Below are 19239 nucleotides of genomic sequence, written 5' to 3'. Positions count from 1 at the left end.
TTAATAACGTTTTTCATCAAATATTATTAAAAAAATTATTAATTATTAATTTTCAGTAATAGTTTAAAAAATTTGTCACAAAAAATTATCAATTATTATAAATTTTATTTAAAAGAATCGTTACAAAAAAGTAACTAATTTTTAGCTTAATCAATAGTTTGAAAAATTTGTCATAGAAAATTTTTACTAATTATAAGTTTTAACGATAATTTATAAAAATCGTGATAAAAAAATTACTAATTATCAATTTTTAACGATATATATAAAAGAATTTTATAAAAAATTATTTTTAATGAGAATTTTATCAGTTTTCTGTAACACGTAATGTGAATTAAGTCTTCGTTGAAAAAGACTTAAAATAATTTAATTTTTTAATTTTTTAACTATTTTAATCTCGTTTAACTTTTGTTTTTAACTTTCTTTTAATTTTTATAAAAAAATATATATAATAATTATAATATAAATGTAATATTTTACCTTATTACTTATGTGATTAATTTACCTTCTGCGTGTTTTGTAGTCGAAAATCCGCTGCCAAACTACATATCTAATAGAAAATTTAGAGTAAATTATCAATAGATCCTAATAGTTAGACTTAATTCTCATCAAGTTTTATTGAAAATAAATTTTGATAAAATTATTGCTAAAAATAATTTTTTTGTGATAATTTTTTATATACGTCGCTAAATATTGATAATTAGTGACTTTTTTAATCATAATTTTTATAAATTATCGCTAAAATTTATAATTAATAATATTTTTTTGTGATAAATTTTTTTTATAAGACCTATTTGACAATAAGAACACTTATTATACACGTAAGTACCCTTCTATGGGTGTTACCTATATATGAAAGACCGCAATAGTGGTATTTGCAGAAGGTGGAAGACCGCAATTGAAGAAGGGCTTGAAAAGATTTTTTGGTAGAGCGGTGGAAAAGTGATTATACCTTATAATTTAATAATTTATACTTTATAACTGTAAATATAAGTTGATTTTTGACTTATAAGTTAAGTTTTTCCTCCCCCACTCAAAAAATAAGTTAATTTTTAATTTATAAAAAGTTATAAACTGTATTATTAAACTGAATCAAACACATCAAAATAATTTAAATTAAATTAAAAATTAAAATAAAATGAAAATAATAAGGTGTCGTTTGGTAACACTTACGTTTTCAGTTTTCTGTTTATATTTACAAAAAATTTAAAAAACTCAAATAAAAACCTGTTTAGTAAATTTTTTGATTTATAAATCAGTAGTCTCAGTTTATAAATTAGGCCAAAAAATGAAAACACAAAAAATGTGTTTCCATTTTGAGTTTTCAGTTTGTTTTTTTTTGTCACCCAACATTAGCCACCACCCGCCACCATTTTCCACCACCGTCTTCCGCCACCACCACCCACCATCCACCCTCCACCACCACCTGCCACCACCACTCACCACCCACTTGCTACCACCCGCCACCGCCACCCATCTGCCACCCACTCGCCACCACCAACCATCCCTCGCTACCACCACCACCACCACCACCACCACCACCACCACCACCACCACTCACATGTCATCCACCCGCCACCACTCACCTGTCATCCACCCGCCACCACCCACCACCTACTACTACCATTCACCGCCCGCCGTCACCACCCGCCACTTACTTGCCACCACCATTCACTACCCACCTACCACTACCAGCCACTTGCCGCCACCACCACCACTACCACCATCACCCACTACCCACCCGCTACCCACCTGCCACCACAACCCACCACCCACTACCACCACCACCCACTTGCTACCACTTACCACCCGCTACCCACCTGCGACCACCACTTACCACCCACCTGCCACTACCACCACCACCCACTCGCTACCACCTACCACCCGCCACCCGCCACCGTTACCCACCTACCCACCACCACCACCACCACCACCACCACAACCACCACCCCGTCACCTACCCGCCATCCGCCATCCACTTGCTACCACCACCCGCCGCCGCCACCACCCACTCGCTACCACCCATCACTCGCCACCGTCACCCACCCACCATCACCACCCACCCGCCACCACCCACTATCACCTGCCATCCGCCACCCACCCGCCACCGCCATCCACTCGCTACCACCCACCACCTACCCGCTATCCACCACCACCTGCCATCGGCCACTCACTACCCACCACCACCCGCCACCCACTACTCGCCGCCGCCACCACCACCACCCACCCATCCACCATCACCACCCACCCACCACCACCCACTACCACCCACCCGCTACCACCACCACCACTACCACCCACTCGCTACCACCCGCTACCGTCACCCACCCACCCACCACCACCACCACCCGCCACCTACCCGTTACCCACCATCAGCCACTTACCACCCGCCACCCACCACCACCCGCCACCGTCACCCACCCACCAACCCGCCACCACCCACCCACCCGCCACCACCACTAGCTACCCACTACCCACCGTCACCACTTTCTACCACCGTCTTCCGCCGTCACTTGCTGCCACTTGTCATTTCTCACTCTTTTTTATATTTTTAAAATTTTTTAAATATTTTGTCAATTACCAAACGCGTTTGTAGTTTATATTTTCTTAAAATTAAATAAAAATTAATTTATAAAATTTTTGTAAATATAAACGGGAAAACGTTAGCAAATAGGGCAAAAGTAGACTCACTCTACCGCCTTGTGCAACTCCTCGAAAACTCTGGATCACGCATAGAAGAAGAAGAAGAAGAAGAAGAAGAAAGGGAAAAAAGGTCAAAATGAATATGACAACGACAACAACTGAGATGACAGAGTCTTACTTTCAAGATGGAGAAGACCGCTTTGTTTCAATTCCTCGCGGCGGCCCTGTATACGTTCCCGACATGGTCGGTCCTCTTACTAGGGTTTCTGACTTTGAGGCTTCTGTGCACCAGGAAGTTTTGGTACGCATCTCTCTATCTTACACACCCACACCCATTCCCATTCCCACACAATCTGATTTTGTTCCCTTATCTATCGTCTCTAATAGTAATACTACTCTTTTTGGCTCCGTTCAGAAGCTCAAGGCGGAGGTATGTTCAGACTTGTCTGAAATGTTTGACGAAGATTTGTGGTAAGTCAATCAACTTATTTATTTATTTGTTGAATCTATGGTCTATTCACCCTTTCCCACTCAAAGAACTCTTTTTTAGCCAAAGCACTTTATTGTTATTGTCATGTTTAGAGCAATTCTAAGACCAACTCCAACACTACTAGAGAAATGTGTGTTCTTTCTTCCGTGTTCTTTTTTTCTTATAGCGCAAATGCGGAGAGGCAGTTGAAGCGGGTCAATGTTTTCGAAATGCATTCTAAAAGGCTTCTTAATTTTCAGTTCTTGAGACTGATGATTCATTGCTGTATTAAGATTAATTTGTGCGAGTCTGTTTAAGAGTCACAGACTCGTGGAAAAAAGGAAGTGATCTATTAGTCTCCTTGGAAACTCTTGCACTCTATTCCATGTAGCAATTAGGATTTGCTAGGAAAATTCATATTGGACGGAAACATCTTTTTGGGAATGTTTTTCATATTTTCTAGCGTTTGGTACAATGGAAAATAAAAGTCAAATGGAATACATTATCACCACATTACCATTATCACCTCCACCACCACACCACCATCTCCATGGTTAGCGCCACCATCTCCACCTCCACCTCCACCTCCACCTCCACCTTCATCCCATCACCACCACCACCAATTATAAAAAAATATTTTTTTCTAGAAAAAAAATTTCCGTAGAAAATGTTTTCCATTAGAAAATATTTTCCACCAAAACAAACGGAGCGTAATAGTGGGAAATTTTGGAAAGTGAAGTGTAGATAACACTTTGCCTCGTCCACCTTATATAATAATAGTAGTAGATTGAAGTTCTTAGTTCCAAAGGGTTATGTTTTGTCTTAGTCCAAGTATGGTAGTGAGATTATTAATCGTGCTCGGTTGACAGATGCAATGGTGGTTGATAATCCCTTTGAGCTCAATGTTAAACTCAGACCATCTGATGGTGTTTCCTTACCATTACCAGATGCCACCTTGTATAGTCAAGTTATTTTTTGCTTAGTATTTCTTACTATTACTCATCCAAATACTTCTTGTACAGTTCATGTTGTTAGCCAATTTATCTTTGCTTCTCATTCGGTTCATTGGGCAGTTGTTGTTTGCTTTCTTAGGTATCTTGTAGAGACCTTGTTTCAAGGAATCTTTTTGATGCAACTGCATTGTTAAGCAAGTACGATAGGCTTTGGAAGTCCAAAACAAAGTCTAAGGGTCTTATGATCGTCAAGAAACCTTTTTGGTCCAAATAAAAGTGTCCATGGTAGTGTTTGTTTAGTAGTTAAAGGGTATTATGGTAATTTCACTATTGCTGGATACGGGTTGTATGGTTGCTCATGTGTTTTATTTTAGGTCAAGTTATTAAATGAGTAATATATATGTGTTTTATTACGTTTGGAATAATCTTAGTAGTCAAAAAAGGTAAATTCCTTATTTTGATGTTGGAGTAGAATTAGAACTCATCAAAATTTTCAATTATGATCGAAGTGGAATTGGAAGTTATAGTCATAGTTGGTCTAGAATATTAGTAGTTGCCAAATATTCTTAGTTTCCAAAGATATAGTCCTTATAGAATTAGGAAAGTATTTAGCCTAAAAACATAAATGTAATCTCAATGATTCAATAGAGCAATTGATATTATGAGAATTTGATATTGTGTTTGTGTGTGATTGATCTAACCCTTGTGAAGGTGAAGTACCTCTCTTTCTCTCTCCCCAACAAAGTTACTGTTCATGTCATTGTTCATAGTGCTCAAAACAACCACCCAACAGCCGTTAAACACTTGAACACTTTTTCATTCCCAAAACTCTACCCTTTTATGAACCCTTAAACTTTTATATTTTTAATACATTTTGCAGCCACAAAATCCCACTAAATCCAGCTCTGTACATTTTGTCAATATATTTATCCTGGGCTCACTACTTGTAGGAAAGTAATCCCTATTCGTCTTACTTTATTTTCTTTCTTTATGTTTCTCCAGGTATAAAGCTTTGAGCCTACTCTGATATAGACTATGTAGGTGATGTCACTGATAGATGCTCCACCATAGGATTTCTCATTTTTCTTGGAGACTCCCTTATTTCTTTCTTGGAAAAGCAAGAAACAAAATGTTATATCTTGATCTAGTTCTGAAGCTAAATATCGTGCTATGGCATATGCAGTTGTAGAGATCATTTGGCTATGGTGGTTGCTACTAGCTATGGGTGTTCATTTGTCTTCTTCTACTCCTATGATCATATACCTGTTATATGATAAGTGCAATTCAAATTGCACAAAATGTTGTCTTCTATGAGAGAACAAAACACTTCGAGATTGATTGTTACTTTGTCCGTCATCGTTTATAGTATGGAACTATCTCTCCCCTACACCCTCCACTCCTCACTCCAGCTTATTGATTTCTATACCAAGTCTTGTATTGTCTCTCGCTTCTGACTTCTGCTTGACAAACTCTCGATGTTATCCTTATCACATAGTGAGTTTGAGGGGGCAGGGGGGAGGGGAGAAAGTATAGGAGGGTAGTTTTGTTCAAATATATATATGTCAATAACGTAATTTTCCTGATCTTGGGAGGGTAGTCTTTTCATAGGCTTTGTGGATATATGTGTTTTGATCAAATTCTTTGTAAAGGAGATGAGATGTGTTCTGAACTTTGGGGAAATGAAGTACAGAAGTCTCTCTTGCGTTGATGGTTTTTGGTCTCTATAAGTTAATAGTTCCCTTGGGGTTTTGGGGCAAATCATGTTGGAGCCTTGGAACTTGGCAGTGTCTTCAAGAACCTTGGTGGCAACATCGTTTTTGTTTACTTAAGGCATATTTGAATTTGTGAGTGTGTATTTTTTTCCTACTCCTGACTGACTGTACTATGATTATCTTTAATAGCATTTGACATATCTGCTATTCATGATTGCTTTCGCAGTGTTGATGAGCTTAAAATTATTGCCGAGGAAGAGTTGGTAAACAAGGCTTTTGAGGAGGCATTTAAGGTATGCTCATATAAACTTGTTACGAGGATTTTCCTGTGGTTTCTTTTATATAGTTTTAATAAGATGACTGCAGGATGTCGTGCAGACTGGAAATTCTTCAGAAGTTTCAGAAGAGCAATCTAATGCGGGGTTAGTAGAATATATATATTGATAAGTATAAGAGTTGATAATATGGTATTAGTGGGAATTTATCAAAAAAAAAAAAAGAAAAAGAAAAAGAAAAAAGGTATTAGTAGAATATAAACTGCACTCTGTTATTTTTAAGGCTATTTATGTTTTATGACCCTTTCCTATGATATGGTAATTTACTATTTTAGCAATATTTTTTTTGACCTACATTGATTTTTTTTTTGTTGCAGAGTTCTTTCCCCCCCTCCATATGTCATTTCAATTTCTCTCTGCTCAAATTATCTGTAACCAAAATAAAATAGTGCTTGATTTAGACAAGATAATAGTGGTTGATAATTGAAAAAATTGAAAATATGCATTTTGGATCCATTTTATGGAGTTGCTTAAGCGATTTATGCAATTAATCTATTGTATCAAAGTCAAAATATAAAATCAGGCTCACAAAAAAGTGAATTGCGATTTTAACGTAGAAAACCCAAACGGGAAAAGCAAACATGGGACCCCGAACCAAGGTCCAACTCAACCAAGCACTATAAACTGATGAACAGTTACAAGATACTTACAGACCACTGTTGAATCCACAACCTTTAGGACTTAAGTGCTATTGCCGAAGCCATGTACACTGTTCCTTGCACTTGATTGACCACCAATGCCTTGAAATCCTCCAAGATACCACTCTGAACACTTCGATGGAGTCTAAAAGTGATTGCTTGGAGAAGAATGATTAAACCGGAATCATATGGCTATGCACAATGCTCCAAAAGCTTAGGTTTGATCCTGTCCATACTATATAGTTGTTGTTGGAGAATCCTTGGAAGAGTTGGATTGAATTTTTGGCAACTTCCTTGTGCTATATGGATTAACTTTGCACCGATGTTTCAACCTATCATGTGTTGAACTTCTAGAGACTTAAGCATAGACACCGGTCGACCCAACGAATGACTGGGTCCTTCTACACTTAGATATTTTTTGTTGCATTGTCTCCTGCATCACATAATACTAATCTGGATGGCTGCTCATGCTGGTTGTGTGCAAACTGAGATCTTTAAAGAGCACTACAAGTCATATTTAAGATATGGATTCTAAAAACAACTCAACTAGGACTTTCCTAAAATAAGTACAACTGGAAATAGGAAATTACAATTAAATGAGGTTTTAACAACCAAAATAAGAAACCTAACTAAATAGGTAACATAAACCCTAACATAATGATGTATACATACATTTATTTTCATATCTTGAATCAAGTTTTTTTGCTCTGTTCTTGGCCGAACTTTTTTAGTTGCTATGCCATTAGTACAGTAGACTTTTAATCATGATATTGTTAGACTGCCCATACTGGAATTTTTAACCTTGTCAAACTTGTTTTCAAGTGCTTTTCATGGGAGGGCACCAACAATAGAGGATTGTTTAGTTTTAACTTCCCGACTCAGGTAGAGGGCATTAGACCTTAAGTGGACCCTCTTTTCTGGAATTTAAACACGACGAGCATTATTTGACCCTTAACCCCTTGGGATATGAATATTTGAGTATGGATTATGTTCAAGATTTATTGATCCATAGTTTTTATATTTGACCATGCGTTTGTGCTGATTAACATACATATGAATGCCTGGTAAAATCTAATACTTTGGTATGTGAATCTGAATTAATTTGTCAGTTCTTTTTTTTTTTCATATATTATTTTATTATTTTTAAAGGTTCCTTGTAATCCAACTATGTGTGTTGCTGAATCTCATTGAATGGATTCCATTGGACTAGTGGATTTCCATTAGTAATGAATAATAGGGCAGAGGTTGCTGCTGTGGGGAAAGGAATGAAGAACAGAATTGAGAACATGGCGATGTTGCTTGCACGCAAGGCAAGGTTTTAAAAAGCAGCCGCAGCCGCAACCGTTACGTAACGCCGTTACGTAATGGTTGTAGTGGTTACCGCCACCCGTTATAGCCGCTTTTGCAATGTGATTGAGATTCACAGGTGTGTCGGCTGTAACGGTCGTAACGGTGCCATAACAGCCGTAACGGCCTGTTACGCACCGTTATGTAATAGTTCCAAACTATTTCTTTCAAAAAAAACACACAAAAAAAAGCTAAAAATGGGGGGAAGAAGGATAGAGAGAAGAGGGGAGATAAAGAGAGAAGATAGAGGAGTCAGAGATAGAGAGAGAGAAGAGGGAAGATAAAGAACATGTTATTCATTTGTTGAAGCTGTAAGACCTATAATATTCTATTCAGCTGCTATCATTCAACCATTTTGTTTGTGTGTGTCTATCTATATATTGTTTGAAAATAATAATAATAATAATAAGTGTGGTTATTATTTATTTGGCTTGGTTAAAATATGTATATATATATATATATATTTAGGCTCTTATTTATTCTCTTACTTTTGTCATTGTTTATCTTATATATAATAGTGAGTGATTGATTCTTTGTATAATATAAAGTCATTAATTATTAAAATAAAATGTACAAAACTCAGTTTTTAGTGATTTAAAAATATAAAAAATATATTAGATCATACTTAAAAATTTATAAAAATTGATCAATATTTATTTTAAACCCAATAAATATGGTCATGGAAAAAAAATATGCCTATCGGTATGTTTTTTTCAAATTGTACGAAAAATAAAAAAATTTACGGTTCTGGTTACCGCAACCATTACGCTACGGCCTTTACACCCCGCAACCGCAACTGCAACTGCGCCATCGCCACCGTTACGGCGACCACAACCGCTTTCCAGAACCTTGCTCGCATGTCTTTGCAACATCTCAAATAAATTGGTGTTGATTAAGTAAGAGTGTTTGGGGATTTTCTTCCAAAGATACGAGACATATCTTCAATTTTCGGTCACATTAATAGGATAAGGTTTTCCCACGTCCAGTAGAAATGAACAGCAGAAACATGAAGGCATATTGAAGCTTATACCTTGAAGTTTCTATTTTGTAACATCTCTGGTTGCACGTAGCTCATTATTTTTATATTGGCCATGCAAAAATATATTTTCTAAGTGGATACCTATGTTGGTGTTTAGGAACTCAAACTAATTTCTTCCTGATGTTATTTTCTAGAGAAGAATATCCAAGCCATGATTTTTAACTTTTTATTTAAGTTTAATATATAATATACATTTGACTGGGGCTAGGTTGTCCACAAGGTCTTCTAAATTAACGAGATCTTATGCATTTTGGTAATTTCTGTTTTACATGGAATTTCTTGGCTTTCCCAGATATGAAGAAATGTTGCAGAGCTTCTTATTTAGAATATTGGGAATGGCCTAATAGGTGGTCTTTTTGAAGATTGTTCTTGGAGCATTTGAAAAGGAGTAACAGAAGGTCTTTTGAAGGTTTTGAGTTGCCAAATCACAAATTAGAGCACTTGTTTGGCAAGGGGAGGGTTTTCTTTTTCCACTGATTTATATCTTGATTTTTGCTCTTAGCAAGGATGCAGCTTACATAAAATTCATTAAATATATATGTGCTTATGTCTTCTCTTAGTGTCTGTGTACAGTTGTCGTCAACATAACCTTTGCGGATAATTTTGTTTTAGAATGATGTAACATGAGTGTAAATGCTTTTATGCTTTGAAATTTATCCCGTTTTGATATTAATTCTCAGTAGAAAAGATGATGGTAGAATATCTAGCTGTGGACATGCGGGTTTAGAAGGTTCAGGAATGTTAGAAGATGCTTCAGCTTCATTCAAGTCCTTGAATGGGTTTCCTCAAAGAACTGGTGATAATGGAAAACTGAGTGGAAACATATCAAAAAAGAGGAAGATGAGGGGGCGTATCATTAATCAGCAGAATCATACTTCAAAAGTACGGTATTAACTCTCTAGCATTCATGCTTTAACTTACCTGTCTTCCTCTAGTTTTTGTTCTTGAGCATTTGGTATGATTTCAGTGTCTCAAAGCTTCCTTTATCTAGGCTTCCTCAAATCTAGATATTTAAAAATTTGACTTGGATCCTATATTACTTGTGAGATGTATGAATTTATTTAAGGGGAAACTTCACTTTACCATGGTTTGGGCCAGGTGCAGATTACCCTCTTGATATTTGGAAATCACCGCATAACCCCCATGTGGCTTGTGGATTGAAGAGCACACTAACTTCTGTTAACAGAAGATGTAAATTGACAGTTATACCCTCATTTTCTTCTATTTTTTATTTATTTATAATGTTTCCCAATCTGAGCTGAGAAACACCAACAACCTCCATTTCCGACGAAACCCACACCCTTCTTCCCCTTGGGCAAGCCCTCACTTGGCCTCATCTCTGCCTCCATTTCTGGCAAAACCCACACCTTTCTTCTTCATCAAACATCACCAAAATTATATTTTACACACACACGTGTGTGTGTGTATATGTATGTATATGCAGAGTGAAGAAACTGAAATCAAAGAACACAATTTTGAATTTCCAATTCATCAAACACACCACACACACACACACGCATATATATATATATATATATGTAGATGTACAGTGAAGATTGAAAAAAAACTTAGATTGAAAAAAAAATCTTTGTATGCTCATGTTTTATCCATATATATGTGTTATTTATTTATTTATTTTTAAAAAACTTTCATTTTTCTTTTGGTTCTCTCTTTACCCCTACCTCTTTCTTCTTCTTTTCAGCTTTATCCTCTCTTTTAACAGAATTTGCAACAATGGCCAATGAAGGACAGAAGGAGACAAACAACTGGGAGTAAGAAGAAAGGTAATCAAACCCACCAACCATAAACAAAAATTGAACAAAAAAATCAGACCCACTACCATAAAATTGAATATCTAAACAGATCAAAAATCTCAACTCACGATTTATATGAATCTAAACAGACCAAAAATTCCCCCATTCTTATGAGAACCAAAGATCTAAATAGATCCCCCCCCCCCCCCCCCCCCCAAGAAAAAAAAAAAAAAATGAGAAGTTACAATCTTTAGTATAGATATACAAATCCCAACTCACTGTTTATATGAGATCTAAATAGACCAAAAATCCCCCATTCTTATGAGAACCAAAGATTTAAATATACCAAAAAAAAAAAGATGTAAAGTTACAATCTTTAATATAGATATACAAATCTCAACTCATTGTTTGTATATATATACACTTTAGTAGCAGGAATTGTGGATGATACTTACGAATCTGAGCAAGAAGCGTGATTTTGCGCTCCTGAGGAAGAATTGGAGAAGAATCGCGAGTTTGAGGAGTGAGAAATGCGAATCTGATGCGAGAAGGAAGCGATCAAGCTCTCGATCTCTCTGCCTTCTCTCTCTGTCTCTCGATCTTCTTCTCTCTCTGTCGCTCGATCTTCTTCTCTCTCTCAATCTCTCTGTCTCTCGATCTTCTTCTCTCTCTGCCTCTCGTTTTCTCTCTTTTTTCTTCTCGATCTCTCTGTCTTTCGTTCTTTTTCTCTCTTTGATCATCTTCATCACTCTCTTCTCTCACTGTTGATCTCGATTGTATTCGTCTCTCTCTGTCGACCTTGATTGTATTCATCTGTCACTCTTCTCTCACTCTCGATCTCGATCTCCTCTTCGTCTCTAAGCTTCTCCCTCTCTTCGTCTCTCAATTTGTTCTTTGCTCTCTCTCTCATTCTCTTTGTTTTAATATAATTTACTTTATATAATATAATTGATCATATATAATACAATTTATCATATAATATATATAATAAAATTTAGAAATTATAATTTTTAGCATATGTAATGGAATATCTAATTGTTATATCTTAAAATATTATATATAATAATAATTTTTGTAAATTATTATTTCTTAACTTTTTAACATATAATAATAAAATAAATTATCTAATTGTTTAAAAGAAATTTAATTAAATCATATATAATAATATCACTCCATTATCACTCGGTAAGCGCTCCTAATCTACGACTCCTCTAAGTTCTAAGTGGCCACGTTCTGTGCTGCACTCATTTTGGTTACAAATCCCATCCTTCAATCATAAATATGTATTTATATATATATATATATGCATGTATGTTAAGAGATAAGCTGCCATTGACATTAAGATAGATTTTAATGGAAATTATTTAATTTCTATGTATATATATGAGTGCTATTATTTAATTGCAAGAGTAGATAGAAACAATATAAATAAAGGGAGAGGGAAAATAATGGCATCTTTGGTAAATTTGAAGATGTAAAAAGGGTATTTTCATCTTAAAAATTGACTTACTCTCCACAGAGGCGTGTGACTCTCACATTTTGTTATCTTGGATGGAAATATTGACTGTGCATTTTAGTCCATAAACCGCATGGGGTGATTTCCAAATGTCAAGAGGTAATCTTCATCCGGCCCAAACTATAGGGGGGTAAAGTGAAATTTTCCGTTTATTTAATTTAACTGAGCAAATAGCTTTAAATAGCTTTAGTTACGTGAAATTTTCACGTAACTAACCCACTTGATTGAGATACAAGGCTTAGTTTGGCTATCTCGTTATTTGGACTGAGCATAGTAGATGACTGTCTTCTATGCCACTTACACATTGCATTAACACAGAACTTCATTTGAAAAGGGTTATTGATAATTTTGAGATGCTTGGAGTTAGTTGACAGTGGTTGCCAAGTTCTCACTTTTGGTTGTAAAATTTAAATAGACTGCTTGATATGCTGGTTGTTTGGTGAGTTTGATTTGACAGTGGTTAAAAAAAAAAAATAATAATAATTTCTGTGTCTCTGTATGATTATTTGTGCTGAATAATTAGCTGCAATTATGTGTTGCTGCCTTGGCAAAATGTGGTCTCTGTCCTTTCTTGTATACCGATCTTCCTTGCATTTCAGGAAAGTTATATCAGAAAGGTGGAACAACTTGCAAAGATTAAACAAAAACAAGATGAAGACAAAGCAGCAGCAAGACTGCACTCATTCAAGTATGTAAAGGATTGTTGTTCTACACTCCCCCTGAGTTGACCTTGTCCTACAAAAAAATAAAAAATAAAATCTAAACTTCCTATTCTGATGTTAACCTTGGTTTTCATATTTCGTTTGGCCCAGGGGTAATTGCAGGATTATTGAATGTGCGACCTTGTCCTCTGATGGATCTGAGAGGATGAAAGCCCTCAAGTCGTTAAGTTCTACAACAAAGGTTTGCTCCAGAAATGTTTTTTTCTTCTTGATTCTATGTACTATTTCTTCAGATAATATTGAACCACGATTTTTGTAATACAACTTTCATTTGTTTATTATTTATTCATTTTTTAAGAATTATTGTAGCTTTCCCCTAATGCATCTTGTTTTTAAATTTCTCAATTGACCTAATCTATTCCCCTATCAGACCCGAGGCTGTTTGATCGACTCTTTAATGCCATTTTCCCCCCTAAGAACCCAAAAGTGTTTAGTAGGATTGCAGGCATGAGAGGCGCGTAGGATTATGCAGATTGGTAATGAAACCAACCTTGGTTAGGGAGGACCTTAACCACTAGGTGATGCAATCTGCATGAAGAGCAAGTAAAAGCATAGTTAAAGAAGTGACAATATTTGGAAATTGCCATGGTTTTAAGCTACTAATGTTAGTAGAGTCTTATTTTATGGTTCTTTTATGTTTTTTTTAGTTGTTTTTTGTTTATGTTTCTTATTTTGGTCTTAGATGAGTTTTGGAAGTCAAAATTTTAGTAATTTCCTATTTTGGAATCCCAGCTAGTAAAGTAAATTTCTGAAGTCTATCTGAAGTCATGCAATGCTTATAATTTAATAGAGTTAATATTTTAGAGAATTTCAAGAGCTTTGAAGCTTTCTGATAGATTGTGTGATGCAATCAAACCCTAGGTGTGATCAAGGTTGTTAAAATCGGGATCCTAAGTAGGATCGGTGAGAGAGTCTGGTGGATCGGATCGTAGGATCGGATCGAGGATCATAAGATCCTACCTTCTATTAAAAAAAAAAGATAAAAATAAAAATTAAAATAATACATATTAAAAATAAGGTGAAAAATCATAAAATCTACAATCCTACTTGCGATCCTATACGATCCTACATGATTCTACACGATCCCATGCGATCCTACTTGCGATCCTGTTATAACATCGATCTTACAACGATTTGGATCGTTTTGGCAAAGTAGGATCGTAGGATCGTACGATCTGGATCGCGATTTTAACAACCATGGGTGTGACGCCTAAGGTCTCTAGGAGTGATTCCTAGAAATTAGAAACTATCTTCGTCTTTTCCTTTCTTTCCCTCTTGTATTTTCTGCACTTTCACAGCTCAAACACCATTTACAGTCCTTGAAACAGTACCTAAAGAGCATGTTTGATTGACAGGATTAGAACATGGGATTGGGATTATTAATCCGTAAACCTAATAATCTTGTGTTTGTTTTGAAATTTTGTTTTAGGATTATTAATCCAATGAATTATTAATCCAACAAATTTGTAGGATTATTAGTAATAGGGTAGGGGTGGGATTATATATCCGAAGTTGGGAAATAAAATAAAAGGACTTTTACCTACTAATCCAATGCAAATCAAACAATGGATAAGGGGATAATTTATCCTACTAATCCAATTGAATAGTGAATACCACACTAATTTGATGGGATTATTAATACCTTCACTATTAGTCTTGTGAATCAAACAAAGCCAAACAGTGCTAAAATCTCATCTTTTCATGCTTAAAAATTAAAATCTTACCCCTTTATTACTCCATACAAACCCTTCAAAATCCTACATTCTTATTGCGATTTCGGCTACAAAACCCACTTAAAATCAGCCCCCAAAACCAAATTTGCTGCTGTCTCTACTTGTCCTACTCCTACATCACTAGGCCCTTTTAGTCTTCGTCAAGACTTAATTAATTTATGTAATTTTCAAGTCTTGGACAGTTGAAGGTTGTGCTGTGTGTGTCAAAGCCTTGCACTGGCTTGGCCTTCAACGTTGAACTTTCAATGTCTTTTTCTTTACAATGAGAAAAAAAATCCATTCCATAATTATTCGTTGACTGATGCTAATGTTTTGTTTTATTTTTTTGTTTCTCATGTTACTGAAAACAATGTGTTGATGGTGCGTTTATTTTTTTGGTTTAACTGATATTCACTATTTAAATTTTGACCATGTATTTTGTTTTAATGGCCTTCTTTCTTGGAGTCACCATATAGAAAAGCTTGAATCTGATTCCAGTGCTTTGAGTATTGAATTCTCTGTGCTGCAGCTGTGCAAGCATATTCTTGTTAGCAGTTTTAAAACTAGGAAATAATGAGAGTTAGTTTAACACTGCTGGTGGCCCATCAACTTAAACATTTAAATTTCACCGAACACCCAAGGGATGGAAATTTTCTATTTATAGGTGCATTGTCACTTGTTTTTCCTTTTCTTTTAATTTGCTAAATTTGAATTTTAAATGATTAAACATTGCGTACTTCTTTCAAATTCATATCAGGTCAGGTCATCAAACATTCATGATCATGTACCAGTGCTACACCCAGAAACTGTTCTTTGTGTTGAAGTTTACCATAACAAACGAACATGGGCAAAGGTAAACCATTTCTCCCCTTTGTAACTTCTTTGATATCATATCTGAAATGACAGTTTGGTTGGTGTTCCAATTTATTAATCAATTTTGATAATTGTTTATCTGGATCAAACAATGTGTGATGCATCATTGAATGTGAATATTCTATGGACTACTTTTATGATATGTTATGTTTTTAGGTGTTCTGGTTCTGGTTTTGTTTGTTTTAACTGTACATATATATACATAGGCGGTGTTTGGAAGGCCTGGGGTAGGCTATTTTAGCCTCAAGTTTCCAAAAAGCCTTTTAGCCTTGAACAGTAGCTGAACCATTGGTTTTTATTAAAAAAAAAAAAAAAATGTAGCTTGGCAGCCTACATTCAGTGGCACTGCAGCCTGCCACTGTCACCATTCCGGCTGTCCCACTGGTAGTAAATTACACTTGTGCCCCTTTACATCAATTTTGAAAAAAGTGGGATTAGGGACAAATTTGTCATTTCAACCTCAAACATAATTTTCAATACAGCAATTCAAATAAAAATTCATCCTATCTTCCCAAACACAAAAACTAAAATAGCCAAAAAGCCAAAAAGTCTAAAAAATAGCCACTTCCTAAACACCCACATAATGTACATATATTTACTAACAATGTTTGCCACTGACAATAAATTGAATTGTTTGTAGACCCAAGAATTCTTGGTCTTAGGATGTCAACCTTTGACTGAACTGAGAGACAGCATATATTGCTTGACAGATAAGGTTATGGAAAAGGCAGAGCAACATGATCCTTCTGGATATTTCCTCATAGAGGTGATTAACTGAATTAATTCACTTTAATGAGAAATATGACTTGCTACCCTGTATAATTGGATGCTATCCCTTGTAGGATGTGTTTTGTAATGATTTGAGGGTTCCTTCTGCTATCGACTACAGTGAACCTGTATTTGATTGGTTCAGAAAATCCGAAGCTGAAGTCCTTGAAAAATGGGAGTGCATCATATCTGGTGAAATGCAACAGAAGCAAAAAGCCCTTTTAGGCAGTGCATCAAGCTCACACTTGCCTCGCTTCAAAGCTGTTGACATGCACAAGACACGTTTTTCTGATTTACGATTTCGACTTGGTGCTGGCTATCTGTATTGTCACCAGGTATGGTGTGCCATCACCTTGTTTTTGTGCTCTGTTTGGGGCTCAAACCTTGTTTTTGCTTGAGAATCATGGTTTCATTGCGAGTAGACATTTTAATTACCAAAGTAATACTGGTTGCTCAAACCTTGTTATTATGTGGTTTCTAGTGTTCCTCACCTATTTTGTCATAAAAAAGAAAAAAGAAGAAAGAAAAAAAAGAAAAAACAGCTGTGTTTGGGGTATCATTTTTGTGTTTTTAATGCAATGGCCATGACTTGCATGTTAATGCTGGTCTGTCTTGTTTCTGTAGTTTCTTAGACACACTAAGAGGTTATTTTTGTGTTTACATTGCAGGGAGATTGCAAGCATGTAATTGTAGTTAGAGATATGAGGTTAATTCATCCAGAAGATGTGCAGAACCGAGCAGCTTATCCAATTACCACATTTCAATTAAAATTACGTTACCGGAAATGCTCTGTTTGTAAGATTTACAGAGCAGAAAAGGTAACGGTTGATGATAAGTGGGCTCCGGACAATCCTTGCTATTTTTGCAAGTATTGCTACTACATGCTTCACTATGATGAAAATGGATCTCTGCTATATGATGAGTTCTCAGTGTACGACTATCATCATGAATAATTGTTGATGTCATCAGCCGAGGAATTCAGTGCCAAGCCTCAATTAATTTTTGTTGTTGAATGATAAAGATGGTTGGGTTCCGGTAGTTGTTGCAAATTCTGCCATTGGTATTGGTATGAAGGCTACAAATCGTTTAATTATACTCCATTGACCTGTCATATCAATGGTGGTGGTTGGGAGAGGGTAGCTCTTTTTCATTTTTTATTTTTTTTCTTCTTTGCTCTTTTGGTGTCAAACAATCAATCCTCCAAAGCTTTTTAAGGTTGGGTTTGGTGATTCTATTTATACCACACATTTGATTTAGGACGAATTACATTAATAGTGAGTTTGAGATTCGTGTCACTCTAGTGTTTGACTTTTCAATTGTGATATATTTGATTTTGAATTTTGAATCTTGTTTCAAATAAGGACAATTGAAGATATCATTGCTTAATTTTAAGAGTAAAATTGTCAATTTGATAAAATATACATTAATTTGACAAAATAAATGTTAAAAAAATATTTTTAAATTTTTAAAAATTATTTTTATTTGTCAAAGATAAAATTATGTAAAATTAATAAATTTTTTACATATTTATTTATTTATTAAATTAATTTTTATTATGTATTTGAATGATAATCATGTAATGAATGATTGTTTTTATTTTTATTAAATTAGTTTCTATTTTTTTAAAAGTTAAATATAACGATAATTTTGATATCATTATTAAACCAATCTCTTAAATTGAAAAATCTAAAACTAAAAATATTTTATATATTAAATATATCAATTACACTTTAAAATCTTAACAATTATTCATTATATGATCATGATCCAAACATATAATAAACATTAATTTGGTAAATAAATACATGTTTAAAATATTTATCAATTTTACATAATTTTATTTTTGGCGGATAGAAATAATTTTTAAAATTTTAAAAATATTTTTTTGACGTTTATTTTGTCAAATTAGTGTATATTTTATTAAATTGACGATTTTGTCCTTGAAAAAGTAATAGTATCTTCAATTGTCTTTATTTGGATTAAGATTCAAAATTTAAGAGCAAATGTGTTACAATTGAAAAGTCAGAAATCAAAATGATACGAACCTCAAACTATCGCGATTGTTAGTATAATTCGCCCTTTGATTTATTACACACCCATTTTACATTTTTTTTTTAATTACAAATTTATTTGTATCTAAAATTACCATTAAAGACCAACTATAATAGTGTAAATATCAAATTTCTAATTACATCCACCCTTTCTCGCCAGTCCCCTTTCTCGCCAACCCCTTCATAGCTACCTTCCTGTTACCAGTCCCCCCTCCCCTCGCCAGCCACTTCCACCCTCTTCATCAGCCTTTGGAAACCCTCCAGCTTCCTCTCCTCGCCATCACTCCTCTGCATATCCCCAGCCTCTCTTCCCCCTCCCAGGGACAGGGTGAGGGGTATTGTAATAGGCAAAGGTGGTCACTGGTGGGGGTGGGGGGGCTTAGGGAAGGGTTGGGTTAGCAGTGGTAATTGAAGGTGGTAGAAAAGGAAAAAAGAGAAAGAATGAAGGCGAACAAAGAATACGAAGATGGGTGTAAGGAGATAATGTGAGTTTAGGGCTGAGGATGGAATTGGCATATTGAAAGGTGCAAGACACTTAAAATTTTGAATTTTGTGAATAAATGTAATGAGAAAATGGAGAATATCTTGTTTGCACACAAAGAAAGTGCATATTCTCAGTTTAGTTTTTTTTTTTTTTTTTGGGCGGGGGGCAAGTGAAGCATAAACCCACCCGGAACATCCAAGTTATCTCGTAACATTAAAAAGCCCAT

General features: G+C 35.2%; 1 protein-coding gene across 6 annotated transcripts; it reads left to right on the top strand.

The window, feature by feature from the left end:
- Positions 1–2645: 2645 nt before the first annotated feature.
- LOC114295428 (snRNA-activating protein complex subunit) lies at positions 2646–17835 on the top strand. 6 transcript variants are annotated; one of them, XM_028239656.2, is made up of 11 exons: positions 2646–2941; positions 3056–3111; positions 6001–6067; positions 6153–6196; positions 9817–10015; positions 13003–13091; positions 13216–13306; positions 15595–15690; positions 16351–16476; positions 16553–16813; positions 17147–17835. In XM_028239656.2, the coding sequence occupies exons 1-11, from the start codon at positions 2777–2779 to the stop codon at positions 17429–17431; spliced, it is 1479 nt and encodes a 492-aa protein (XP_028095457.1). In that variant the 5' UTR covers positions 2646–2776; the 3' UTR covers positions 17432–17835. The 6 variants fall into 6 exon arrangements, with proteins under 6 accessions (XP_028095457.1, XP_028095456.1, XP_028095455.1 ...); XM_028239655.2 differs by having other exon boundaries at positions 9814–10015; XM_028239654.2 differs by having other exon boundaries at positions 6141–6196.
- The last annotated feature ends 1404 nt before the right edge of the window (positions 17836–19239 follow it).

Source organism: Camellia sinensis, chromosome 9, assembly GCF_055761805.1.
Source record: "Camellia sinensis isolate YWXY chromosome 9, ASM5576180v1, whole genome shotgun sequence".
NCBI lineage: Eukaryota > Viridiplantae > Streptophyta > Magnoliopsida > Ericales > Theaceae > Camellia > Camellia sinensis.
This window is presented reverse-complemented; position numbering and strand designations above follow the sequence as displayed.